We start from the raw sequence: 28,000 nt of genomic DNA, 5'->3' as shown, positions 1-28,000 counted from the left end.
AAGAAACTTTTAAAACCTGAAGTACTCGCGCCGGCTCTCAGATCGCTACCTCCTGCACTCAGCTCGGGCGCTCCCTGAGAAGTCCGACCCGAGCGGCGCGGCGCCCGCCCACCTCCCAGCGCACCCCGCAGCCGCACCGCTCCGTCGCTTCCTCCCGGCCCGTCCCGTACGGCGAGGGGCCCCGCACCGCCCTCCGGCCGCACCTGACGCCCCTCGCTCCGCTCACCTGGCGCCGGGCCGCCCCTGGGCGGTGCTTCCGTCGGGGGGCGCGGAGGGGGCCCGGTCGCACCGTGCCGCGCAGATGGCCGCGAGAGGCGCAGGTAGAGAGCGGGAGAACTGGGTCAGCGACTAAAAATACTGCCCGGCGAGCAGGGAAGGAGCTCCGAGACGCTCTCGCCTCGTTGGAGCTTCTCGGCGGTGCCGGGCCGGGCGCAGCGGGCACCTTCCCCTCAGGCGGCGGCGGGAAGAGCTGCAGCGCGAGCGGAGCAGCGCGGGCTGCGAGTGACGGCCAATGACTGCAGAACTCCTCTTTCTTTTTTGTTTAACCGCGCGTGGCTTCGCGCACGGCGCGTCAAGTCATGAGAGCGCGCGAGCAGCTGCCTCGCAGGCCCGCCCGACAGCCCGGCCCAGAGTAAATCATTAACCCGGGGCAGCGGAAGGGCAGGCCGGACCGCATTCCCCTCGCCTCGCCTGGCCCAGCCTGGCCGGGACGCGCGCCCTCTCGCAGCCCCGCTCACACCTGCTCGCCTCCTTGGGCCCGGTGCTCCCGTCCCAAATGGGGCACCGTGGAAAGTGCCTAGTCGTACTGCAAGGCCAGCCGGGAGCTGCACGGGCCGGAGATGAGCTTAATGGTGTGCAGCGGTGCTGAAAGGCCTGAGCTGCATTTTCTTAATGGCATAAGCTGCTAGATTTGTGCTGAGTTTATGCAAAACAGGATACGAATGGAAACAAATTTTATGCATTCAGTGACAACTGCTACAGCTTTAACTGCCGTAGAATCATAGAATCATGGAATTGCTCAGGTTGGAAAAGACCTTAAAGATCATCGAGTCCAACCATGACCTAACCACACTACCCTAACTCTAACAACCCTCTGCTAAATCATGTCCCTGAGCACCACATCCAGACGGTTTCCTTTTCGCACCTCGTGTCACTTGCTCTTTGTGCTTCTCTTGTGTGAGTGGTGGCAGAGCCTGCACTCCCTTTTCAGGGGTGTATGGAGGAGTAACTGCAGCTGTGTCCTGTGCCACACCAGAGGAAGGAGAGTGTCCGTGCATCAGGCACTCCTGAGTCCAGGGAAAGGAGTGTTGTGTCTCAGCACTGCTGTGAGTGAAAAACTGTTTCTTGTTTTTTGTTTTTGTTTTTTAAATCAGAAGTGATGTTTTTCCTGTGAAGGATGTGGACTGGGTGAACAAATGCTTTGTGCAGTATTAATGAACATCACCTGTTTTCCTCATGCCTTGCAGGTTTCAGCGAGTGTGTTGTGGCTCGTGTCAGACTCCTTGACCGTGTGGAGGTGCTTTGGAGACTAGGAACCAAAGTTGTGTGTGCAGCCAGTGAGTCTGCCCATAACATGAGATACAGAGGGAAAATCATTCACCTTTACAAATCTCCAGAAGGTAAGCTCTGCCTATATAACGTCTGGGTGGAGAAGCTTTCCAGTGCCAGTAAGGCACCCTGCTGCTCATTATGTGCCCAAATAGGAATCTGTACAGATTTGGTGACTCCAGAGGAAATGCTTGACATCACACTAATTCCCTGACCTTCCTTCCATCCTCCGCTACTATATACAGTTGCTGGCTATTTATATAAGATGAATATGATTCAGAATTGAACAAGCCAGGAAGACACTAAATCCTTCAACCTACTAATTAAAACAAGGGATACAGCATGATTACTTTGTTCCATCACCACATGAAAGAAGACTATTTGTTTTTACTGTGGTTAGCTTAGTAGTAACAAACAAAATATTTTATTCCTATCCATAAGAAGCGATCTTGCCCATCTTAATGGGTAAGTACATCCAGAATGGAGTCAGCAGCAGTATGCATGGGGTTTGAATTTACATGTGACTGCAAATCTGGTGAGATGGATTAGACCAAGAGTGCTGTCAGACTACAAGGCTGAGCATTGAAGACTTTGACACCGCAAGAGGGAATAATGTCTGTCTTTCAGTGAGTCTGTACAGTGCTTCAGCCCTTGGAAGGCAAACCCTTCAGTACTGCAGCTGAAGCACACTGTCAGGCATCTGTTGCTGTGGCTGGACGTGTGGAGCAAGGAACATTGTGAGATTTTTGTGGTGTCATTAGATTACTGCTCATGTGAAATTGAGTGATAGATAGTTTACATAGCCGGCCTTTTAGCAAAGTTCACAGGCATGGCTCCAACTGTACATATGGAAGCTAATCTCGGTTACAACTTGAAAATGCCTCTGTCTTTGTTACTGTGGGAATGGTCTGGAAAGTATCGACAGATTGCTACATCTGAAAGCTTGTCATATTGATCTTTATCCCATCAAAAATCACAGTGCTTTCACTGTACCCTGTGACTGTTCCACTGCAACTTGCTCTTTCATTTTTCATGTTCCAGTTATTTGTCTAGGCCTTTTGTACAACAGTAATTAAGGAAAAAGAAATCAGCTTAAAAAACAAATATGAATTTTAGATTCTTCTAAACTGAGATAAGAGTGAGGGAATTTGGGAACAGTTGCATTGGCATTCCATAAAAATCTTCCGTAATTCAACTTGGCTGGAATTCAGGTTGAGAATGATAGTAGAAATCATTACATAGAGGAAATGTTTGTCAGATCCCATCAAGAAGGATTTCAAATAAATGGCCAAGGATTTTCAATGCCAGGAAAGAGAAGAAATCAGCAAGGCCACTGATATCTGTAAAAAATTATTTATTTGTTTGTTTGTTTGTTTATTGCATCATTTGCCCTTGGAGATCGCTTTCTTGGGATTCCAATCAAAAGCTGTTGGAAAACAGTTATTCTGATCACAGCCTCACAAAACCCCTTTCTTCTGTTGTTAAGTAGCAATTAAATGACTTCTGATTTTTTTTTTTCCTCCTCAGTTCTTCTATAACTTTTTTTCCTGTAAATGTATGATGAAGAATGAAGTATTATGCTGCCTAATCATTTAAAAGGAGGGAAGGAAAAGAGAAAAAAGTAAGAAAGGCACAAAAACCTTAAAAAAGGAAGAGAAACGAAATACAAATGATAACAAGGGGAAAGGCATCCAAAACTACGAGGAATAAAGTAAAGAATTAGAAAATCCAGAGCAAAGGATGAAGAAGAACATAGGCTGCATGTCTGTATTCTTAGGCCCCACATGTACTTCTGAAAGGGCTAGAAAGATACACTATGCTGAGATGGTCATATGGCTGTCTTTAATAATAGATATGATTGCAGCAAGTGTAAATATATTGAAATAGTACTAGGTAACTTGAGCATCAATAGCAATAAAAATGCAGCAGCACAGGGTGGCCAAGTCAGAGTTCTTCTGGTATCCAGTGTAATGGATGGTTTTGAATACGTTATTAGGGAACTACCTTTCTACTCCTGACTCTTAATGGTTGGTTGCACTGTACTTTAATATTATATGGTAATTGGCTAAAAAAAACTGCCTTGTAACAGGGACTGAAATTCAAATTTCCCCACTCCGAGCCATAGACTCTAATTGTTGCGTTGCAAAATGATGCTTTGCTTCTCTGTCCCAATGAGTGTGGATTAGTTTGTTCAGAATAACAGCTTTCCAGCAGGCAGAATGAAGGGTATTCCACCAAGGTAGCCTCTGGCCTGGTGATGAAGGGAATTTCCTGGGAAGTGAGAGGTAGGCATTCAGTATTGTCCTCAATACTCTGCAGTTTCTAAGCTGCTGTCTGCTGGGCCTTCCTCCTGGCATGCTTTTGAAAGATACTGAAGTCCAAGTGCAGACAGTGCTTCAGCATAACTCAAATGCTGTAGATGCCAAGAACATTGTAACTTCAGTATCAGGAGCTGGCAGCTCAGGTGCTTCTTACACTGCCTGTTAGAGATTCTGGTCCAAGGTACTGGTGCTTCTGGTGTGGGGGCACCTGCCTCAGAGCTGTGGGCTAGGAAACCAATGCCAGAACTTGAGAGTTGCAGCTCTTAACACTGCAACAGATAGTCTGTTGTGGATAAGACTTATCTTTGCTGTGCTTGGGAGAGCACTGTGTTGTGGATTTGTTCTTGTTCAGTGGTGTGCTCACTGGTAATTCATGGCATTGTGAGGCAGACTTGTGTCAGATAAAATTCCAGCATGCTGGAGGTAAGCATACTCTGTTGAGATTTTTCATTTTATTTTTTTTAAGGTGGGGAGAGGGCCAGTGGAGACATGTAATGAATGTCAATAACTATATTCAATTTCTTTGGCAAGTGGTAAGTACTGTTCCCGGTCGTTTGCTCTTGCAGACTATGTTTAAAGTATTTCATAATATAAAGCAAACCTTTCTGGAGGCCAGTGCCAATTTTGGTTGAAGAAATGTATAGCAGCACAGTTGAAAGTTTTCATTATCTTCTTACACTCAATTACTAATGAATATTCTTTAATTTTTTTTTTACCACACGTTTCACATTCATATTACATTTTTTTTGCCTGAGGCCTATGTGAATAAAACAGTGTACTTCCTGTTTTGACAACATGCTGATGATGTATCTTAAGAGAAAATCATTAGGAATAGCCCTGCTGACAGTGTTGCTGGATGGTAACTTGCACTGAATCCTGTAATTTTACTCGTGATTTTACCTGTAAAGGCAGGAAGTAAAAGAATTGTCTTGTAAGAATCTTTAGTATTTCTCATCCACGTTTCGAAAGTAGACAGGCTGTGGGTATATCCACTGGTGAACAGTTCACAGATCTCTTTAATCCCTCACAGATCTCATTAATCCCTTAAGTAAAAATTTTTCTTCATATGGTATCAACGAAGCAAGGTTGAGTCCTATACTTATAAGCAGCATTGGTGAAAAACCAGAAAATATTTTTAAAGCTTTAAGCATTAGACAGTTGTACTTCACTTGATTCCCTAATGTAATAAAATTCTTCCTTTCCAAGCCATTATCAGTGAGACAAACCCGTGCACTGTATGTGTTATTAATTATTTATTCTTTCCATTTTTTCCTAAATGCACATTAAAGAATTGACTTGTGGCTTTTAATACAGTTCTGAAGAAGAAATTCAATCGATAATCTTTGGAAATTTTTTTTATGACAAATACAATTATAAGAAAGACAGTAACTTTAATCTTCTGTGGAGTTAAGATAACGGTTCAACTACTTTACTCCTATTAGTATTTTGATAAATCTAGATAGGGATTGTTTTTTTTTTTTCTTCTTTATAGTAATGATTTTTTGACAATTTATATATTGTTCTTATAGATATGTTAATTACTTTTCTATTATTTTTTCTAGTTGACATAAAATGACTACTTTTTCCCCCTTGTTTCCATGGTTTCAGTTTCATGAGCTTGTGTAACCATGTGCAGAATGATAAATTTACTGTTTTGTACATGCAGTTGTTATCCTTCGATATTTTCCACGTATGTTATTTTTAAGCTAGCTTTCACATAAGGAAATGCATACAAAAATTCCAAACATGGCTATTTGTGTATTCTGATAGAAAAGCAAGCAAACAAAAGGTTATATAGTGAATGGAGGGCCCAGCACACTGCAGAATTTTGAATGCATGTGAGTATAATTGCAAATTTAATTGCCTTTGACAAGGGAATGAGAAGGGATATTACAGCTATGTGAGGGCATGGCTAAACCTTGCAGAAGTGTACTGGTTGGAATGGTGGCTGCTAGGAAAGGTTAAATTATGGATTGTATCTAAAAGATGTTTGAGGGATTAATATACTGCCAAAATATGAAGATCTGCAGTCGTACCTGCTGAGTTCCTAAGAGAATAGTGAAATTCTTTGTAGATATCAAGAAACCATTGAACAGAAAGAAAATTAAGAATCTTTATTTTCAGCCATTCTATGGGACCCATTGCAAGTTAGAGGATAAATGGAGAAACTGTCCAAACAAGTTGCTGGTGGAGGTATTGCAGAAGTAGGAGAAAGTGGTTTCATTGCTGGCCCACTGCGGACTTAGTGCTTTGAAAAAATAAATTTTGCTGAAGCAAAACCATTTGTATTCTTATCTGTAGCTGGTTAGCTATTTAAATGGCACTGAAGATTACTTCCTTCTGTGACTTTCCTATGATTTAAGGAACAAATAAATAATACTGCTATTGCAGCATCTTCCTCATGTGAGGCTTGAGTGTGAGATTTAAGTTAGTGGGGTTTAGCCAGTATCATTTGCACTGGTGGCAACTGTGCACATGAGGATGAATAGGCTCTTCACCAGCAGCAAAGACCTGGTGATGTGACCTGTTCTGACAGGAGAAAAGGCTAAGCTAACTTACGTATAGCAAATGTAAAGTAATGCATGCTGACAATTTCTGCAGATCAGCTGATGTATTACCAGTTGTTAGTATGGGCTAACTTCATGGCAATTCTGAGATCACAAGACAGTTTAGTGCGCCACGCTTCTCTTAGCTTAGACTCTGCTCTAAGAGTAATGGTCTTTCTATAGGCTTCTGTGGATTTCAGATCTCTATGCATGCAAATATATTGCACTATACACACAATACGTTGTTACTGCAAATTATACCAGGATTCATACTGGTTGGAGTAGTCCCATGTCAAACTAGTTATAGTGTATGTAATGGGACAGAATCAATAGAGAAATAACAGTAATTGTGATAAAGGTAGTTCATTCCACACAGAGACTTGCACCATAAAATAGGGAGGAAAAGCTTGAAGTCAGTTCTGTGTGGCAACAAGATGTTCCCATCTGAACCTTAGTAAGACAGGATAGAAGGAAACAACGCTTTGAGGAAGCTGCACTGCAGCAGCCTTTGACAGGATTTCACAGTGCTTACTCAAAAGGGAACTGTTAAAGGTGAAGAGCCAGACAACTAGAGAATGAAAATGTTTCCTCATCTCTTTTCCCATCCTCCTGAGTATAGACAGATGAATTCCAACATTAATGAAAGGACAGCACGTACTTTTGATTTTGAGGAATACTGAATGCTGTTCTTCATGCATAAAAATTGGATGGGATGGGAAAATACACACAGAATTTAGGGTGAAATAATCCAATGGGAGAAAAAATCCTTTTTTACATTTGTACTTAATGTGTTTTAGTCCATGCTTTTGTATTGCAGCATGGATCATTTAGAGGTATTCTTACACTAATTCATGTCTTAACCAAACCTTATTTTTCTTAGAATAGGTTTGATTAAGTATTATTTTTCTCCCCATTTCAATACTTGTTCTAAATAGTCAAAGAAATGTAGCTAGGGAAAAAAGACTTTGACTGCAATAGCATGGAGACTTGTTCTTGGCATAACTTTAATGGCCAGGCAGACCTTAGAGTAAAAAAATATATATTCCTGTCAAGGATTTCCCTTCAAGCCCCTTGACTTTCCAAATTGGGCAAAATATATTGTTGAGTCAGGTGCATCTGAAGTAAAAAGAACATTCCCATCTTTGGAAAATTTCAAGTAAATAAAAAAGGTATTGCAAATATTATGTATATACAGCACTCCTCACCTGAAATACAGTAGGATTCATCTAGGACATTGTGTTGCTATTTCATACCAAAAAGATAGTGTAAATAAGTGGTTTTTTTGATAGACTAGATAAGTTTTCGATTAATGTTTTAAGCATGCATTATTTTGTCTATTGTGCTGTTTTAAAGATTAATTGAACGTATAATGAACTATAACAAGAAAAAAAGTTCAGCGTGAAGTTATGAAGTCATTAATGTTAACACTGTGTGGGCAGTTTCTTTCTTTCTTTGTTATCACTTCAGTTCCTTTTTCTGATAGCCCGGTAGTTCCGGATAGTAGGAAGAAAATTTAAGTTGCAGTAGGAATTAAATACTTCATTGCTAATTATTTGCTTTCTCTTAGCTAAACTTAAGGCTAGCATGTAAGTTAGCCACCAAGATGCAACATCAGAATCTTCTGAAACAAGTCAGTTTACTTTCAAAAGTGATTATAAAAAACATGCATGTTTTTTATTGTGATGAGTTTCTGAGTCAGAGCTGGCTTGCGCTCCAGAAGAGTACTCATCCCTGCTGTCCCACACGGCGCCCTCCTTAACCACAATCTCTTGCTCAACCTTCTATTAGTGAGCATTTGTCAGCTTTTATAATTTTCCACAATCTGAAATGCAAATGGTAGCAACAAATAGCATTTTATAAGCTCGTACATATTATTAGAATTATCTGAGGAATCCTCGTATGTCTGACTGTTTATCTCATCATATGATACGTTATATGCATGACAGAAGACTGTAAAATGCCATACATAATATGGATGGTATACACATTGACTTCTGGATTTTGTTTGCAACTTACTGTGAGCAGCTTGCAGTGGGTTTTAAACGGTTATAACAGGAACTGCTCACATTAAGAGTTACTGATCCTCTCTCTCTCTCTCTCTCTGAATATTGATATAATGGATGGTGGTGCCAGCTAAAGCTGATTACTTCCTGCTCTTTAGTCTTGCTGTCTTTGTGGGAACTAAAGCTGCAGATTTCCTTAATTAACATACCGGTGAAGAAACTGAAGACAATAATTGTAGTGGAGACGACTTCTACTGTCAGCACTTCTTTCCTTTAAATACAAAGCCTGGACGTTAGCTAGCAGAGGTAATTTTTCAGAGAGGACTTTGGGCATTTTTACCCCAATATACTTCCATAGTACACCTATCCCAGAGACCAAATTCCTTACCCTGCAAAAAGCTTCCCAAACTGAGGCATTATGCTACCTTAAACCTTAGACATTGCTAATAAACTTGTATCCAGGTGAAAAATCTTAGGATTCCTGATTATCACAAGGATCAGACATAACTAGCAGCCTAACCATGAAATGGAATGAGATTTAGTCTTGAATGGCATGTTTCTTCAGCAGGTTTCAAAGTATTCTGTAAAACAGGTAAACCATATTTCTCTCATACACAAGTAGAGAATATCAAAGGGTTCAGGGACTTGCTGTGTGCTGCAGAGAAAATCAGAGGTGATGGGGGAAACATTTTTACTCCTATAGCTGTGTATTGAATTTTAAGTTTCATTTCTTCATGCATTTGCTTTTTATTCTTTATATTAAGAAAATGAGATCCATGGATCAGAGTGGTCCCATTTTTTCTCTGCCTTTCTAAATGCATATGTCCCACAAAACGTATTTAATTTGGTACTTGTTCTCCTCCCACTTTAGTTGGATTCCTAAATGGGTAAAATAGTGAAATAAACAATACTGCAGTATTTTATTTTTTTCCCTTCAAACAATAATACAAGTTTTGCTTAAAATATTTATTTTTATCAGATAATCTAAGAAACACATTTATTGCTGAGGATTTATACCACACTTCCAAGACTGAAACTTGTTTTTTTAATAATTAAACATGAATACACTCCAGTGAAGGCTTTCTCTGGTATCACATCAGAGTTGCTTGCATTTAAATTAGTGGGTCAGCAAGACAGGACAGTAGAACCTTTTATTAGCAGCTGACTTCTCTTGAGTCTCATTTTACATTTTTGGTTCCAGCACTATTCAGCTGAAAGAAGATATTGTAGGTAAAATAAAGGAGGTAAATAACAGAGACAGGGCAGCTGCCAGACATCAGCTTCCACTGAGTTCTTCAAAAATATCTGTATTCTCAGCGATAGTGAGAAGAATCGTAATGCAGCATGTTTCCTTGTGAAACAGGTAGTCTTTTGTATTCTCTTGGAAGAGCTTTTCATAAGTTATGTCTGTGGAACAGAATTCAGTATTTTTTAGGGCAGTCTTAGATGAAGACGATGACCATCAAGGGAGAAACAATGGTAAATGTCCATATAAATTAAATTTCACTTGCTGGAATCTTTGTGGTACCGTTGTTAGCCAAGGAGGTCCATATTTCCCTTCCAATCACTTTGTGATGTACCAGAAGACCTCACAAGTGAATTTGGTAACATTATTATTCTTTCAGGGCGTTGAACAGCCTGATGCTCGTTCAACATCTTTTAGCAATGGTGTTTGAAAAGCTGCAGGATGTCTTCATTTCTCTTGAATTTTGTTTTTGAAGGCTAATTAGCACAAATGACAGAGACATTATGAGATGTACTCAGTGAGCATATAGCCTGCTATCACATGTATCGGCAAGTAAGTCAGAGATGCTGCGTTTTTCTTTCTAGCCCTAGTTCTTTCCAGCTCTGACTGGACATACATGAAGATTTTTTGTCTGGGCAGCATAGGAAAAGGTTGTTGATATTAGTATATTCTGAATTACAGAGCATGTACAAACTTACAGGGCTGCATTCCCTATAGAATGATATATAATGAATATGTATTAGAACTTCCTAATGAGGAGGTAGAATACTAGAAAGGGTTTGTTGTTACAGCTGTGTTTTCTTTGGGATACAATGTAAATGATCTGCTTGAGGAGCAGATTATAGAGCTAATTTATCCCTAGTGTAACTTCACTGGACTCAGTTGATTTGCATGGGATTTTTTTCATCCTTAAGAAAAAAATCAAACTGCAGATTATGTGACTGGATAAGCATCCAATATGTAATGCTTTAATGTTTATTTTCTTGTTAGTATCTTGTTAATATGAAACTTTTGTTCCAGCTTTAAAAGCTCAAATATTTTCATTTACTGTTGGGACTTAAAAAGAAAAATAAAGTAGAATTTAAAGTTATTACTATGGATTGCAAATATTAATGACTTTTTTTTTTTCCCCAATCATAAACATAAAAAGGAAGCCCTTCCTTCACTACCATAAAACCTTTTGCTTAGAATTTATAGGAGTGACTTGGTCTCTGTACCTCTGACTCAGTACAGAGGAAAAGAAAAAAGAAAAATCAAACCTATCTGGAAGAACACACCTCTGAAGCTGTTAAGCCTCTTGTCAGGAAGAGGCAATAAGAGGAACAGATGAGAACTGCACTGAGATCTTTTTAATCATGCTGCATAGTAGAAATAGAGAAGATTCGGTGACAGAGAACTAACCAATTTAAGTGAGAATTACTGTAAAAACCTCCATGGCATATTTAAAATTCAAATTTTAACATATTTAATCAAATATTTAATATTCAAAACTATTAACAAAAAAAGGAAACTCAATAAAATCTCCTTATCACAAGATAGAATGTATGTATATTTTGCAAGCGTTAGTAATAGTAACTTAAACACTAGCCTATCAAGCAAGATTTGCAAGACTTCCTAGCAATTACGTAAGGCATTTGCTGAGTACTCCCTGATTGATTTCAGAGAAGGTGCTTTTCCCAGATAGGTATATGGCATTTCTGTAGGAGGTGGACTTACTGCTCTCCCTGCAGTTTGGCACAGGCACTCTCACTTTATCCTGCTGATATCACAAGTTCTTAGTCACCTGATCATGAGGAACACTCAAATGTACCATTTGTGTTACAATAGAAAGATGGGATCCACTCCAGTAAGGTGACATCAAATTCAACAGTAGTTGAGATAGGATCTCTTCATATTTTTCAGAACAGAGAAGAGCAGAAGAATCATAGCAGGAATACAGAAGTACAGATACATTAGCTTAGGTACTGTGTGGAACTTGCAGATTTGTTTGTCTGCTAATTCACCAAAATATACGATCTATATTTGAAATGGAAGGCATTCACTTTAACACCTTTGATTTGTTTTCCTGTAATTTAATTATTTACATAACTTAATGGGGAGAAGTGCTAGTACCAGTTTAGAAACGTAGCATTTGCTTAAGAAAATACAACATGTACAGAGCACCATCTAGTGCAGGATATCACTAACAAAGCCCTTCTACTATCACTTGTCTTCGTTAAGCTAATTTGTTATGGACCATCATGTTAAAGAAAGAGCCAGCCCTGTGGCTCTTATGGCAATATAATTACTTGGGGACCTTCAGCTATGGCAACAAAATTGGAAGGCATTCAAATTTAGATAATCTTTTGTGAGAACGACATACTTCTAAGAGGAATCTGCTTATCTTCATGCCCACAGTGCTGGGCAGATACTCTCATTACAATAAATACTGTCCCATCTAGTTATAAATGAGACAGGACATTGATTCCCAGAACACTTTAGTGACCTAATTGCCATTTTAGATTCCTTAGGTGCACCAATTAGCACTTCAAAGCCTTTGCTCAGCTTCTGCAGAACCTCAGTGTTCCCTAGTGTTCCTTAAGCCCAGGTATTCACCGGTCATGACAAATGGGTGAGATTAAATATTTGATTATCATTAAGAAGAAATAAAGGAAGTTTAGATTCAATAGGAGGCAAGCAAAAGAAACGGACAATTATTACAAATTGCTGAAGAAGGGCAGAGAAGAGCAAGCTACAGGGTTGGGTTTTTCTTTTTGCAAGGGCTGTGTATCAGTTCTTTTGTAAGCAACCAAATACATGAATTTGGCTCCACAGTTGTTTAATCAGTATTTGGATAAATGTTATATTTCTGATGCAATCTGTTTAGTATTAGGGTTGAATTAAGAGGAATTGCCTTAGTTAACTGAGCACATAAGCAATGTAAGCTGGCTTTCATCCTGCACTAAATAAAGTTGAAATGGGCCACAGGGACTTGGAAAGAATGATTTTGGATGAAATACAATGTTTTCAAGCCACCATCACTGTCAAGATTTGTCTAATCTTCTTATGAAGATGAACAAACATTGTAATGTTTCTCTTTGTACATTTAAATTCTCTCTACTGCATATGGAGTTTGACTGAATGCTTGGAACACTGCTAGTTCCCCTGTTCTCAGACGTACTCTGAGGAAAACCCTAGTTTTTAACAGCTCTGTTTTTGTGTGTGTGGTTTGTTGTTTTTTTTTTTGTTTTTTTTTTCTTTCTAAGCAATTAAAACAAGACAGAAACAAGTGGAAACTTTTGAAAATCTAGATATAGAATACTTCCCTGGATACTTTCTTTGCTCTTAATACTTTCACAAGTGCAAAAGAAAACCCACTGCTAAAGCTTAAAAATACACACACACACACACACACACACACACACACACAAATTTTCATTCTTTTTGATCAAACGAGAATTAAAAGGAACTTGATAAACCTAGCAAATAGTTGTTTGAGCTGTCTTTCTGAGCATACAATTTTTCTAAAAGCAATGAAAAATAGCTTTGACAGAACAGAACATTATACTTAAAAATGATGTTCAAGAATTGGTGTTAGGAATAACAGTTTTGGGAACGCATACAGCAAAGCTGAAGAAAAATTTCCACTGTAAATAAGTAGGCCAGATTTTAGTGCCTCAGCTCTTTATTTGTGCATACTGGACATTTAAAAAGAAGTGCTATAGGACAAAGGGGTCTTTAACCATTAATTTAAATTCTCTACATTACAGCTCTTATTGTTTTGATCTCCAAAATGTTTAGCAAATGGAAGGAGACAGACAGTTGAAAATACAATTATATTTCTCTTGAACAAATATTACAGTTGCACTTCTGATCACATTGTTCATTATTAAATCATCACAGACAATATATTTTACTTGTTATACTCTTGATTCTTTTTCTTTAGGGTTAAAGATTTATATCAAGTGGTATGTATTCATTTTCAACTATTTGGGAGTTACTATGTTGTTCCTTCTAATGCCTCAACAACAACCTCACCTTTATTCTGCTATCTTGTAAGAATAATGATTCCCCTAGAACAAGTTTATACCTGCTAAGGAAATAATTACTAACAGCCCATGTCAGGCTGTTTATACTCACTCTTTGAAAGTAAAGAGTTTGTATATTTGAGAATTCTGATCATTTTGAATTACATCATTCACATGTTTTTTATCTAGCCAAGGTGATCTACTGCACAAGGAAAAGCCACAGAGAGATGGTAGGAATTAAATACTGTATTTGTGTACCACTAGCAATATGTGAGGTGCTTTTCGAACAGCTAGGTAGGATGTCCTTGTTCTGAAGAATATCCAGTCCAAACAAACATACAAATGCATTTTAAAATGAGCAAAGATTTGTTCCTCCTTAGTTTTTATGATATCCAGTAGAGAAAAGGAATAAAATTTTATATCAAAATATATCAGCTGAAGGATATCATTAACATTCTCATAAGTAAAGGAGGAGGAATTTATGCTGAAGCAAACAAAAAGCATTACTGCAGATTACTTGAGCACAATTCATACGTGTTAGTAAGTCTGTCTTTAATTTCAATTAAACATTATGCGATTTGTCTTAATACTCTCCAAATGAGCCAATTTTTCCAGCTTTTACAATTTCTACATAATGTCATCCCTGGTTTTACAAGGAATTAATCTTTCTCCTTTTATAGTAGCATGATTTAAAAATGATTTAATACTGAATGCTGAATATATGCATATATAGATATATGTGCACATATATATGCACACATACTTAGGCCAGGCTGCCTTCCAGTTACAGAATTACATTTCATTAGGTAGCTTCCTAGAGAATGTGCCTGCTCTTCTCCATGGCAGCATACATTCACCAGTTGTTTTTGTTGTTACTGACTGCTACAGTCAGTTTTGGTGCTAGGCACCCAAGCTATAGCTAGGCAAAGTTTCCCTTGCAGTTTTTGTTGTACAAGGAAAACATGGATCTGTAACTTGAGAACAGGAAAGGCCCAGATAGCCAAGAGAACAACTGAGGAAAAAGGAGAAACTTGGAAGCATAAGAACTTAGAAGTGACTGAAAAGGGCACTCAAACAGAGCTGTAGAGATTAACAAATACATAAAAAAAAGAAAGGTTTTATGAACTTAAGTACTAAGAAACTTTAAATGCCAGATTTTTAGATTGCATTTGAAACCTAATTCCCTCTATACATTATGATAGTCTACACTCAAAGCATAGCTTACATTAAAAATAGTCAGTCTTTTGATAAAGATGTTAGTATACTAATGTCCACAATATCTATCTGGTTACCAAAAAGAAGAATGGCAGAATTACTAACCATCAAAAAACGTTAGGTTGAAGTGATATGATCATCTCTATGAATTCAAATGATTCTTGGCTGACGGCATCCCTTCTCTTCCTCCAGCTTCCTGTCTCATTCTTTATTCTTTTGATGCATGCTATGTACAAAACATGTTCAAAATAAATTGGAGGAACTTACAGACAACCAATTTCTTCTAAAGCCTTGATTTGTTCTTGTATGGGAACTGTCGAGTCACAGCCTGAACCACTGGTTGAGCACCTGGGGAAAGGACCCAGTCAGTCCTGAGAGCACAGATGAAGGCAATTCAGCTGTGTGACCAGGAGGGATGGAGCCTGGCTGCACCTCTTAGACTTCATTTAAGGGCTGATTCTGCCAGTGGGAAAGGATCTTTCTGGAGATCCCTTTTTGATGAAGCTTTCCCTGTAAACCTGGAATCTTCTGATATGGATGAGCAATCTTCTTCCCTTTCTTTATAGCACCTTTCTATCATGCCAGTCCTTCCATCATGACACCTTTGTTGTATGCCTTTCCCATTGTATTGATCTGTCTAATTGCTACAATTCTGAAGAAGCTATTTCCACAAGGAAGCTAAACTTAAAGGTTCTATTTAAATTGCCTTTTTGGATGCAATACAATCCATTTCAATTTTTGAGACATAATAGTGACAATACTTTTTTTCTATTAAAAAAGTAAAAGGATTTCTAGTTACCTTTCAAGACAAATTCTCCATGTTGATAAAGATATCCTTTTTCCTAGGCAAACTCTGCCATAAAAAAAAAATAATTCTATAGGCACATTAGCAGAAGTATTTGTACATATGGATTCATAAATCATATCTTCTCATGTACATCTCAGAAAACTATTACAGAGGAATTACTCTAGATTTATATAGACATTGGTAATAGCCCATCTGTTTTACTTTGGATCCATTTGCTAGAAGATGAATCTTAATAAAATATTCAAACAATATTTGGTTCAAAGTGTGTTGGTCTGACCTTCATTACAACAGATTTCAGAGAATACCACCACCCATGCCAAGTATACCAAACTATTCCATTGTCTGTCTTTGCAGTATAGGGACCTTTGTAGTACAAACCATTCAAGTTGGCTGAGTGACACCTGGTGGAAAAGTAAATAAAAGATGAATAAGATCCCCATCTAAAAGTTGCAAGCACTTCCATTTCCCCACAAGTAAAAAAAAACAAACAAGAGCACTATGTTGCTAACAGCCCAGTCTGACATTGCAGAGATTTACATCTGTGGACTGCATTGCCCCTACACACAAACAGTTTAATTAGGGCACAATTGCAAGTACTCTTAACATCCTTGAAACAAAAGTTATTTCTGTTCTACAAGTTTTCTGACATTAGTGGGTCTCTGAGTTCTGCCAGTTAATCTGTCTTAGTGACAAATAATTCCAGAATCCTTTAGGTCACATGTAGCAGCAGAGCAAAACTCTGGGAAGAAAATACTGTGCTGCTTATTATTGTGCCAGAGCAGCCCTTCTGATATTATGCAGTTACCCACATAGTGTTACATGACAAAACATGAATACTACTATCAGTTTGCCTTTCAAACTGTTGATTTCTATTTAAAAATGCATTACATCTCACAGCTTTAGTTTAAGAGATCTATACCACTTCCATGAGTCATCAGAACTGGTATTTTATCTGACTGAACTAACTACTGTTTAACATACTGAAACAAATGCTGTTACAGGTTATTAAGCATGCTAAGTGAAAACAAAACTAACCAATCTAGCAAAACCCCCAAAGGCCTGTCTAGCTACCAGCTCAACCTTGATACTCATTTGGTTTCTACAAGAAAGTACTAAGTTTACTTTCATGTCACCATATGGAGAGCAAAGTTTGCTTCTTATGCAGCACATTGCAATGAATCTGCCTAACTTACCTGCTAGTTCAAAATTTTGTCATAAGCATTGTTAATATCTGGTTGTTAGACACCACAGTATTTCAAAAGCAGACTTCAGAAAACATTGAAACAAAACAGTCCAAATTAAATTTATGGATATTTTTACTGGCAAATCTTGGCTTTGCTTACACTTTAGTAACAGTTTTGAAAAATGAAATAGAAAGAGTGATAAAAGCCTCACAGGAAAATTCTCATGCATGAATGCTTATTCACTGCTTATAATTTAAAATTATTTTTGTTAATAAATAGGTTGAAAGCTTATAAATCGCAGATATCAAAAGTGACTTTGGTTTTAATAATGATGAACTTGTATCAGACCTAACAATCTTTTTAGCCACACAAATTCTGAATTGAGACAGCACTTTGTTTAAACACTTCAAATCAAAACTGATTTTGTTAGAAGAATTGTAATCAATAAATCCTCTTTTACTTCTTTCGATGGAAACAGTCAGAAGTTGATTTTGTCAGCAGTAACATGAGCCCATAAGAACCCTTAATTAGTGCTAGGAGGCACTAATGGCAAAAATATATTCTGTAAGTCTGGAGGCAGACAAAAGCAACTGGCCATACTGCAAGAACAGTTGGCATATGACTACTGATACAATTTTCTGAAGCAAAAAGTCAACAGTCACCTTGAAGTTCCTTCATTCTTTCCAACAGGCTAGTCAACAGGCTAGTTTTTAAAGCCTAAAACCCTACAGCAATAGTTTCAAAAGTACAGCCAACTCTCAATTATCCACTGAAATTTTATCTGAGTTAATGTATTAAGTTTGTGACAGATACAGATAGATGGAGTTGGTTCCCTGAAGAATTATTTAAATTTCTGCCTGGACTTATTGACTCCAGCACAGCCCTACATGAATGTAGCTATGCTGTCTTCAGAAGATTGGTGAGACACAAAGCCTGATTGAGACTTATGGCCACATCTTGATGTCTGCCAAGTCTACTGTGGTCATCCATGCATTCTGCAACTAAAACTGGGAGTGCTGGAGAGAGAATAAGCTCATGTACACATGGGTTTGTAAGCTCTTATTTGGCAGTTCTAAACCTACTGATCTTTGCATTACCCTGGAAGAAGGAAAGCTTATGAACTAAGTGTAGCACCAGAGAGAGCCTAGCACACAGGATACCAAGCCAAAAATCTCTGGTTACAAACAAGTGCAGAAGAATGTTCTCTCTGCAGGAGTCCACAATAAATACAGAGTTGGATCAAGAGATAAGAGCTATTTTCTATGCCTCACTTGTATCACATCCCTTGGTATTCATATTATCTGTGTGTTTCTATATTTCATTAGGCTACATAGCATAGAGCTGGCTACAAAAAAATACCTTCACAGCTGGGAGCTCCTATACAAACCAGCCAAGAGCACTAATTTCTTCTGTGTTTGCTAATCTGTGCATGACATACTTGTGCTCTGAGTGCTTTCTTTTCTTTGAGCCTGCCAGGATTTCAGGATACTACAATTCTCTAATATTTTGCAGCTTTCAGTTTTCTGTTAAGCTTAACAAAGTCAGTAGCAAGACACTACTACTACAACTGATTTTCATTATCCAGATATAGTCTCACTTTAACTATGTCAGATACACATCCATAATAGGAACTAGCCTGGTAGGAGTCAGCTATCTTTAGTTGTTATGTAACACCAACTACAAGGTATTAATAACTGTCAAGTTCTGTTGTAGAGCTACTTCTGCAGAGAGATCATTCTTCTGTACAGGCCAACCTAGTATTAAAAAAATTAAGTTTTTAAAAGACAAAAATAATGTCATTTAAGTTAATAAATCTCATGTCATGGTACCACAGTTTTATACTATTCAAGTTGTGGACTCCTCTAAATTTACTGATATCATCAGTAAAGTATCTCCCACAGATTATTTTCCCTTTTAAATATCTTCTTTTTCATGAAAACTGCAAGAACATTTGACTACACGTGAATATTTTCTGTATGCCTCAAACGCTCTGCCGATCTACCACCCCTAAAATGTATTAAAATTATTAGTTGTGAGCTAGAAGCTACTTAATATCAGTAGTGCTGGTCACAGACAACTTATAGGAACAGAACTTGGAAAATAAGGAGTTAAAAGCAGGAACAACGGATGACACAGAGAAACAATGGAGTTGATTCAGCCTGGCAGCTCTTGCCCAGTGAACTGAGATCGAATGAAAGAGTAGTGTGCTTTTCTGAGCTGTATTTTAAAGCTGTCTATTACCCAGATAGATCATTTCTGTTCATATATTATATGGCTATATATATGGCTATATTTTATATGTGAAGTATTTGAAACAACAGAGCTGCCTATGTATATGCTGCTAACATTATCAGTTTTAGTCTTCCTTTTAGAATTGCTATTGTATAGGTAAGTAGGGTTTTAAATTTCTTTTGATGAAACCTCTTTAAAATTATTTTCCTCTCAGTCCAGTCATGTGCACTGACAGAAACTGAGTGAGAACATTCCCATCTTGATATAGAAGGAACAACAAGAATGAAGTGTTAACAGATAAAAATCTACAGCTTGTTAACCCAGCACTAGCTTAACTCATCAGCTATTCAGCAGTACTGCCACATCTGGTTTAGTGAAACAAGGAGAAATACAAGAATGAAGTACAACAGGAACATATCTGCATGACCTATTTGTGTAAATGTTAGTTACCTTAAAGGGACAGAATTGTCTCCTTCTTACTGTCTGATAACAGAATGACCTATGACAAATACTATTTCATAGATAAGCTTGGCCAGGGCAGTAAGTGAATCTCAGTCCTAACAGCACTGGAATCTCTGCTAGCAGTCAAGGATAGATTGCAAGTATAATAAATAATGATGTCTACTTACCTTCTAGCAGATATTGTATGAATACACATGAAGTAGAAAGACAATGCAAATATAAAATCAAAATACCTGTTAAACCACCAACCAGCCTTTTCCTCTTCAGCACAATTGCCTTCGTAGTTGTCATTGTCCCTGTCTCTAGTACTGAATTTCATTCCACGATGATCAGCCCACCATTTCACTTCAGGATGAAACCCCCCAGTTAGGGAATCACCAGCTGTACCAGAGTATTCACCACAGCTCATCTGATAGGAGTGCTAATGCAAATTGTGAAGAAGGAAAAAAGAAAGTAATCCAATGTGTCTTTAACCTTCAGTATGTAAAGGAGTAAATCTGCAAAGAAACTAACCTGTTCCATTTGCTACTATTTGTATGCCCAGGAGTGTCATGCCACTCAAACACTGTACTAGTGAATAAAGGAATATATAGATGCTTACCAGGGTAAAAACAATTCATAATTTTATGTAGAAATAACAATAAAAGCTATTAGTTGGTTTGGAGTACATAGAGAAATTATGCACCATTATTGCTGATAATAACAATTGAAAAACTGCTTGCATCCATAACTGCTAAAACTAAAAAGCTAAACTAAAATTCATACAAATTCCACAAGGTATGAAATCAGTACATCCATATAAACCACTATTGTGACATTTGAAAATTCCAACCATTTGTAAGAAAGAATACTTGTTAACAAGGCTCAGCATAAATCTTTATGAAAAGAAAGGCACATGTATGTTTATTGCCTGCTTAAATAAAGTCACATTTTCATTAAAACCACTGGTCATTATTAATGATTTTATTACCTTTTCATCTGCAACTCCAAATCTTGTATATTGTGCATAACGCCGTTCTCCTTCAAAATCACTTAGATCAATTCTTAAAGTATAGTTTCCTTAAGAAATAAGGATAGAAAATATTTTTGTAAAACTAACCTATCTTGCTAAATACTCCGTTCTGAGAATATAGTAGAATATTAAAATACTAATTGTTTTTTTAGTATAAATCTTATCTGTATCATTATATTCTTTCAATCTTCTTTCATTTTGGCTTTTAAGGTACATCTTGCTATGGTTTTTTTCATTCACACAATTCATCTTGTAAAATTGTAGGTTTATTCCAACATAGATTTTGGCATGTAAACAAAAAAAGGCTTTGTGATTTTATGTTTTATTAAGGCATTTGAAATAGTGATGAAAGCAGAGTGAGATTCAATAAATATGCGTACACTTAAAACAGTATTTCTACACTCTGAAAATAAGAGTTAAACCAGGATCACATGCTGGTGTAAATCTTCAGAGATCACTGATTCTAGCAGCTATGTTCATTTACAGGACCTGAGAATCCGGTCCTATATATGTAAGTGGAAATAGAAATGAGTGTATATATATCTCCCACCATACTGATCTAATGTTGTACACTTCCATGAGTCCCAAAGCCTTTATCTATGCTGCAATATAAATTGTAGGTAATTTTAACGTGCAGCATATTTGAACAGACCTGAGCTACCTTAAATATACAGTAATAGTAAAGAAACAACAGCAGTGATCTCCATGCACATTAGCTGGTTAAGTCAATAGATAGCTTTTGTATATTCAGCATTCTACAGGAATGCAAAAGTTGTTGTAGATTGAGTAACTATTAGAAAAATTGAAATAGCTTTTCAATATTAGACTAATCAAGATTACATGCCTAGATTTCCCTCACATAATACCATATGTGGCAGTCATGTAAAGTTCTGACTAAATGAATTGGTACAGCATAGTACACCAAAACTGTTACTCATCCTGACTGCAGAATGGTAGAGAGAATTGTTTTAAGGTATCCTCCTGTCTACTGTTCCCTGTTTTGAAGGATTTCCTTGTATTCAATTGGTCCAATGAGAGCTTTCAAGCTTTCATTAGAAAATATTTTAATTTTTTTAAAACTAAAGTTCATACAGACTAACAAACACAACTCAGGATTCATGCTAACAATAGGATGGCCTGGAAAGAGAAAAGGAGCAGAAATAATAGAAAACTGTTATCACAGTACAAATCTTACCTTGATTAGTCAAGTAATGAAGATTCTTATTTCCAAGCCAATATTCACCATTAGTCAAAACAAAATTTCCAAAGCCTTCTTCATAGTCAGCCCAGTCTCTGTAGATCAGTATAAATGAGTACTTTAGTAAGCAAAAAAAATAAGTTTGTTTGGGTATTTATTTTGTCATACAATCACAGACCACAGAATAATTAAAGCTGAAAGGAAACCTAAGGACACTATGGCAAGGAGCCTATTTTTCTCAATCTCTCAAACAGCTCAGTTCTTAGTGACCTCCTTGTAGACACAGGCTGTCTGCTTTTAGATTCTACTGCAGCCATCCCTTCTCCAGGCTGAACAAGCCACTTCCTGTCCTCATGACAAGTGCTCCAGCCCTTGATCATCTTACTAGCCTTCTGCTACTTATTTTTCTGTCTTACACTCTGCATACTTCAAGTCCAACAAGACCAATGCTAGAATAAAAGTTTAAAAAATTACATCTTAAATACTTCGGTAACTTAACGTAAGAGTTGATCTGGATCATACAGACAGTTTATGATAGAGCCAAAAATGATCTCATCTGGAGGCTGTCCCACTGAATCACTATTCCTCCTTTTTATCTGAGATAGTTTATCCATATAATTCTGAAGTTAATAACTTATCTCCTTCTGGTTTCTTGTTTATCCAGTTTGTTTCCAATTTTAATGACCAAATCGAGTACTTACCTATTGAAATTCTGGCTGCCATCAGAACGTCTTTGAAAAACAGTCCAACCACCCCCTTCAGACATGTCACAGAAGGCCAGGAATTCATTAGGACTGTGGGAAGGTTTCATCTTGTAAAATCCACTTTGCTTGTGACCATCACTGTAGATTTCTGCACAGTCTGTTCACAAAACATCCATTGAACACAGTTTTTAGTTCCATACTTACTAGCAAAACCAGAAAAGTCAATAAGGGAAATCAAGTCATATCAGGTAAGAGGCACATACGAAAAAAGCTAATAGAAAGCAAATACCTCCACAAATACATTTTTATGACTTTAATTCTTTTGGGTTAGGCGGTGCCACTTCTAATTTACAATGGTATAATCCACACTAGAATCCTGTTACAATCATAATTCTCCTACATATAAGCTACACAATCTTCAGAAACAAAGATGTGGACTTTCTGGATGTAGAAGTACAGGAGAAATGCCAAATATGAGAGTATGGAATTACCAGTGTTAGAAAAAGGAAACAATTACCAGACCTAATACTGTTGTCCCTTGTACCACACAGGTCCAAATATACACAGAAGTCTATCCTACAAAAAGTGTTGTGTGTGTCTAAAATGTTACATTTGGCTTTATACCATTTTTCAGTCTGGTCTGCAATGGTTTCAAGGACAAATCACCATGTAAATCAGCATTTCAGAGCTCATGAAAATAACAGTACCGTAATCATACCATCTTATCTCTTTTCCCTCAAGGAGTTTAGAAATGAGAGGAGTTATTTGTTTATATGTAATCTACCATCAAGCAGTCACACAGGAAAGTAGTATAGTTTTCAACATTTCTGTTTTTCCTGGCAGAAGTAAAACTGATTAACTGTAAGATTTGCCCTGAATTCTTTAAGAACATGTTGGCTGAACTTCTAGGCTAGTTTGGAACTTTATGAACTACAACATTTCTTCTCAGTGAAAACATCAATGAAGATTAGACATAGAAAATATAAAGAGCTTGTAATGAAAACAAATAACTATGCCAGGATTTGGACAAATTATAACATAAAAAAATATTATTTAAACGACAACTAAGATGTCTTCGCAGAGACATTTTGACTGGATTACAGAAAACTTTTCTTGCATCCATTATTTTCTCAGTAGGTTAGCAAAATACTTAGGAGTATTTTAATTTTAAGCAAGCGTATTTACTTTCTTCCCCCCAAATTATCCAGATCTACTGACCTTAAAATGTTACAGCAGCCTGAATGAAATAATGCATTATCAACAAGGGAAAGCATTTACTAAGCTATTAGGAAAGTGAAAAAAATTATCAACAGAAACTAGAAATAACTTAGATCTGTTATCCAGAATCAATTTAAAGAAAACTGAAGAATACACTTAAGAAAGGACAAAGACCTTTCAGCTAAATGTGTTTTTAATATATATATTTTTTTCCAGTAACAAAGAACTCAGCCATGTCAACCATAATAACAAACGAATCTTCTGGGATGCTGAATATGTAATTAAATATAGAGATAAAATTCAAAGTCAGACTTACAACAGCTTTTAATTTTACTTTAATGGTGCTTTATTACGTGATGCTTTTTTATATGCCGTATTTTCTTCCAGAAGCAAAAACACTGCAATTATATTCAAACCCATGCATTGAATATCTTAGAAGTTTAGACTCCCTAGCACAGGACAACTAGAAACCAACACCAACCAAGAATCAGACCACCCAAAGTCTACTTACAACCCAATTATTGTTTGGATTTAAAAAATATATTATTTTAGAAGAGTTTAAGTCTTACTCCAGCTATGACAAGTTAACACACTTTGCCTTCTTCCACTGTAGAGGGACCCAACCAACATCAAAATGCTGTTGAGGATACAAAACCAACTTAAATCCTGGACTTTACAACTCTAGAAATAGTGATGCCTTGAGCTGAATTTAACTCGGTCACACCATTGCAACATAAAGAATATAATTAAGGTGAGTCCAGACACCATCATAACAAGCTCATATGGATGCTTTCAGGACTTTACAGGTTAGAACTCATATACCTATTCTGCAAAAAGACTCTATGCCAGCTGACTTTCTGAATTTGGTCTTAGATGTTGAGCATCTTCTATTTAACTAAGCTAATTTAACTGCTGACCATGTGTCCATCCTTTTCATTATCTTTCCTGTATTGCAGGGACATCTTGTCTCTAAATGAGATAGTTAATTAGCAGAGTATGGAGAATATATGCTGAAGTATTGCTCTCTCATACAAAAAAAAAGTCTCTAGGTAGTCTAAAAAGACTAAAGTCTCTTATTTCTTTATTCCAATTATATTTCAATTAACTTCAAAAATTCTTTCTTTAAATTATTCTGCAAGTGGAATCAAGCCTTTGGCTATCTCTGTCAAAAAAAGTTGTCTTAAAATCTATCCAAAAAACCAACCATATGAGTAGGTCATATATAACACCTCCTGTGTAATATAATTCCATCATGATATTTCATTTCAAAGAAACAGAAATCAAAATGTGGATTTTCTTGGCCACTTTAAAGGTATAGCTCTTTGTAGCAAGTATAGCCTTCTGTGTTACCATAGATGTCTGTGTCTGTACAACTCCCATCTTGATAACATAAGGAAGGTAACAACAGCTGACATGATAGAGATGTGAGTGTATGCTGTCTCAGAAAAAGATATTGTACTCACACAATTATTGCCTCTAAACTGATAATGCTAAATAGTAAATTGCAAGTAATGATATTTTCTGAAAATGACAATAAAGCTCATTAAACAACCAGGAAACTACCAGATTATTCCCAAGAAAAGTGAGTCAGCTTGAAATGTGTAGATGTGCACAGATGAGGGTAAGAGACCTAGACAACTAACCAGTTAAGCCAGATTGCACACTTCCAATAGTTGTCAAGATCAAGAACTACCTCCAAACCTAATCCTTCCCAGTGAACAGCACAAAAAAGCCTGTCTGCAGCCTACTGGATTGACATGGGGAACAATCAGTAGGATTTTAGACCTCAGATGTTCATATGTGAACTTTTAGGATGTTTTCTCACTGAAACATGGATTAGCAGACTGCAGGCTGCAAGATGGTACACAAACCATTGCACTCAGATTTCCATCTCCAATGAAGTGTGTGTGAACTGGGGAACCTGCACTTCCAGAGGAGGTCCGAGTTACCCACCTCTGCAAGAGCAAGTGTGTGCCTGGGACCCTGAGAATGTGTAAATGTGAACTGAGATAGACCAAGAGTTTTAAATCCTATGTGTTAGAACTTCTTGAGATGAGTTAAGGGATGTTTAAAAATCTGTAATAGTTTACTAACTTCTGTAAATGCCTGTTATTGCCTTTTCTCTGTTTTATTGCTGATAATGATTCTAAATGTACTGTTCAATGATCATTCTTTAATTATGCACTATTAATTAATTAAATTAATAAACCTCTTCAATCCTGACTTCATTTGTATCATGAGATGGAAATATTTTCCCCAGGACAGCAGGCCTAGGTAAGAGATGAACACTGTGCTTGAAACAAACAATTTTCTGTGAGTTGTAAGACAATACATCAATGCGCCTGATTGTGCTAAAGCTTCTGGGTATCACTACAATGAACGGAAATGAATAGCGTCATTTCTAACCTGAATACCGTCTTTTTCCTCCCAAGTCAATGACACTGTTTTCATCTCCTCTGTCACTGTACTGTATCTCTTTCTTCTCTAAAAGCTGTATAATTTTTAACTGCTGCTGTTTCACACGATGTTCCAGAAGTCTCACCTGGGCCTGAAGTTGTAGCTGCTCTTGAAAACAGTTCTGTAGAACCTAGAGAGGAAAGCATCTTACTATAAAAAAAAGTAATTTTTTTTGTTGAGTTTAACATGTGAAAAAGAAAATAAAAACTAATATGAACAAAATACTTTTCTACAATTCCCTGCAGACCCTATGTTGACTTCCACCTCAACTGTTACCTCTGTTTGAACTGATTTGGTATTCTAGAGTGTACAGCCATAGACAACTTCTCTTTAGAGATTCTGTTACCAGTCCTCACTGGTAAACATGCAGATGGGACTCAGTATACTACAGACCTGAATCTATTGTAATGATCACTTACTTTCTGTCACCTTATCATCTACACATATTTACTATCCAGAGAGAAACGCTGCTAACATTAAGATTCTAGAATTCACAGAATTTTAAATTCATATTTATACTATTTCAACTTTATTGTTCATTTTTAAATGCTTTTATGTTACGTACTTCTTATGATAAGAATGGTAAGATCACTGACATAAATACTGTAAAATTTAGAGCTCCTTTGGCTTGCTAAAATAAGTAGCCCCTAAGAAACTGCAAATATATGCATGAAAACTAACAGCTTAAAGCTTAAAGTCAGTATTGTACTGTGCCTTGTACACATAATTTTGTCATGCAAGAGTAGGGAAGATGTTGCAATTCTGATATAATCATACCTTCTAATCACATGAGCTAAGGATGTAGGCCTCTAGCAACTGCCATCCATGTGGAAGATTACAATATGTTAGAACACTGCCCTATCACACTTAAGGAATAGGTAAATCTGAAGTAGCATACTTATATCCACTGGCATCAGTATTTTTCCATCATGCTCAGGCTTCATTTGTTTTTCCACAAACACTACCACCAGTGTTTCTTGTCACTTTCTTGCTGCTGTGATTTTTTTTCCTTCTGTCTGATACACCTCTGCACATTTCTATGCAGCAGAAACATGGTTCTGGTTGGATATTTCCCTGCAGTAACATTAGTAATTCTCTACAGCTCCAAGAATAGACTCTGTGAATTAGCTAACAGTATTGATAAGAATCTGTATTTTATTTTTAATTCATGTGGAATTTTCTCATAATTTATTTGTGGCACTAGTTAAAAATCAGGGGAACTTCTATTACTGTCATGTAACATACACATAAACTGTCACTATTATGATGTCATTTCTGATATAACATGTTGCTGATGTCTAAGATAATTTGTTTTTTTGAATACTAGAATGCAATTCACTTTGAACTTATGAAATTAACTTGATAAGTTAACTACAGGAGGTGGTTAGATAACACCAGGGAGGTGGTGAAGTCATTGACCCTGGAGGTGTTCAAGGAACATTTGGATTTTGTGTTGAGGGACATGGCTTAGTGAGTACTATTGGTGATATATGGATGGTAGGACTGGATGATCTTGAAGGTCCTTTCCGAACTTGGTGATTCTGTAATAAGTTTCAATAAAGTATTTGAAGCTAGAAGTATGTGTCTATGGTTTTATTAAAATAGTTCAAAACCATCATGGTCCACTTGACTGTAATATTCAGTCTCATAGAAAAAGTGTGTTGATCATGTATGTTAGCTAGACAAAGTGATCTTGAGTATAGGCCTCTGCTGTAAGTACTGCTGCAGATTATCATATGCTTGCTAAACTGCAAACTAATATATGTGGTAGAATAAAAGAAGAGAGTATATACAGGTGGCAGGACAAGGCAGCATGGTTACCTGTCAGCAGCTGAGCTG

The 28,000-nt window shown here is 37.1% G+C and overlaps 2 protein-coding genes and 1 long non-coding RNA gene across 11 annotated transcripts in view; 1 reads left to right on the top strand and 2 right to left on the bottom strand.

The window, feature by feature from the left end:
- Positions 1-613, bottom strand: part of MTUS1 (microtubule associated scaffold protein 1) — a 112,009-nt gene extending 111,396 nt beyond the window's left edge. For 3 of the 4 annotated variants that reach the window (XM_085223055.1, XM_085223058.1, XM_085223057.1), the window contains exon 1: positions 17-156. The gene's annotated coding sequence lies outside the window, so the exon portion shown is untranslated. Of the gene's footprint in view, positions 1-16; positions 157-226 lie in introns of those variants that run through there. The other variant, XM_085223056.1, reaches the window with a different exon arrangement.
- Positions 26-26,117, top strand: LOC109367352 (uncharacterized). 3 transcript variants are annotated; one of them, XR_014883134.1, is made up of 4 exons: positions 102-320; positions 1,467-1,619; positions 4,336-4,402; positions 24,318-26,117. It is a non-coding gene; the product is annotated as an uncharacterized LOC109367352 (long non-coding RNA). The 3 variants fall into 3 exon arrangements; XR_014883132.1 differs by having other exon boundaries at positions 26-320; positions 1,467-4,402; XR_014883133.1 differs by having other exon boundaries at positions 1,467-24,455; positions 25,517-26,117.
- FGL1 (fibrinogen like 1) overlaps positions 13,311-28,000 on the bottom strand; it is a 26,843-nt gene continuing 12,153 nt past the window's right edge. For 3 of the 4 annotated variants that reach the window (XM_085223066.1, XM_085223067.1, XM_003205789.5), the window contains 6 exons: positions 26,111-26,291; positions 22,484-22,643; positions 21,780-21,877; positions 20,543-20,631; positions 19,806-19,993; positions 13,311-16,095 (listed from right to left, as the gene is read on the bottom strand). In XM_085223066.1, coding sequence (XP_085079192.1) covers positions 15,936-16,095; positions 19,806-19,993; positions 20,543-20,631; positions 21,780-21,877; positions 22,484-22,643; positions 26,111-26,291 — 876 coding nt within the window. In that variant the 3' untranslated portion in view covers positions 13,311-15,935. The remainder of the gene's footprint in view (positions 16,096-19,805; positions 19,994-20,542; positions 20,632-21,779; positions 21,878-22,483; positions 22,644-26,110; positions 26,292-28,000) is intronic. The other variant, XR_014883131.1, reaches the window with a different exon arrangement.

This window comes from Meleagris gallopavo, chromosome 4 (genome assembly GCF_905368555.1).
Source record: "Meleagris gallopavo chromosome 4, MGAL_WU_HG_1.1, whole genome shotgun sequence".
NCBI classification, from domain to species: Eukaryota; Metazoa; Chordata; class Aves; order Galliformes; family Phasianidae; genus Meleagris; species Meleagris gallopavo.
Note: the sequence above shows the minus strand (reverse complement) of the source record. Positions and strands in the feature narration are given on the sequence as shown.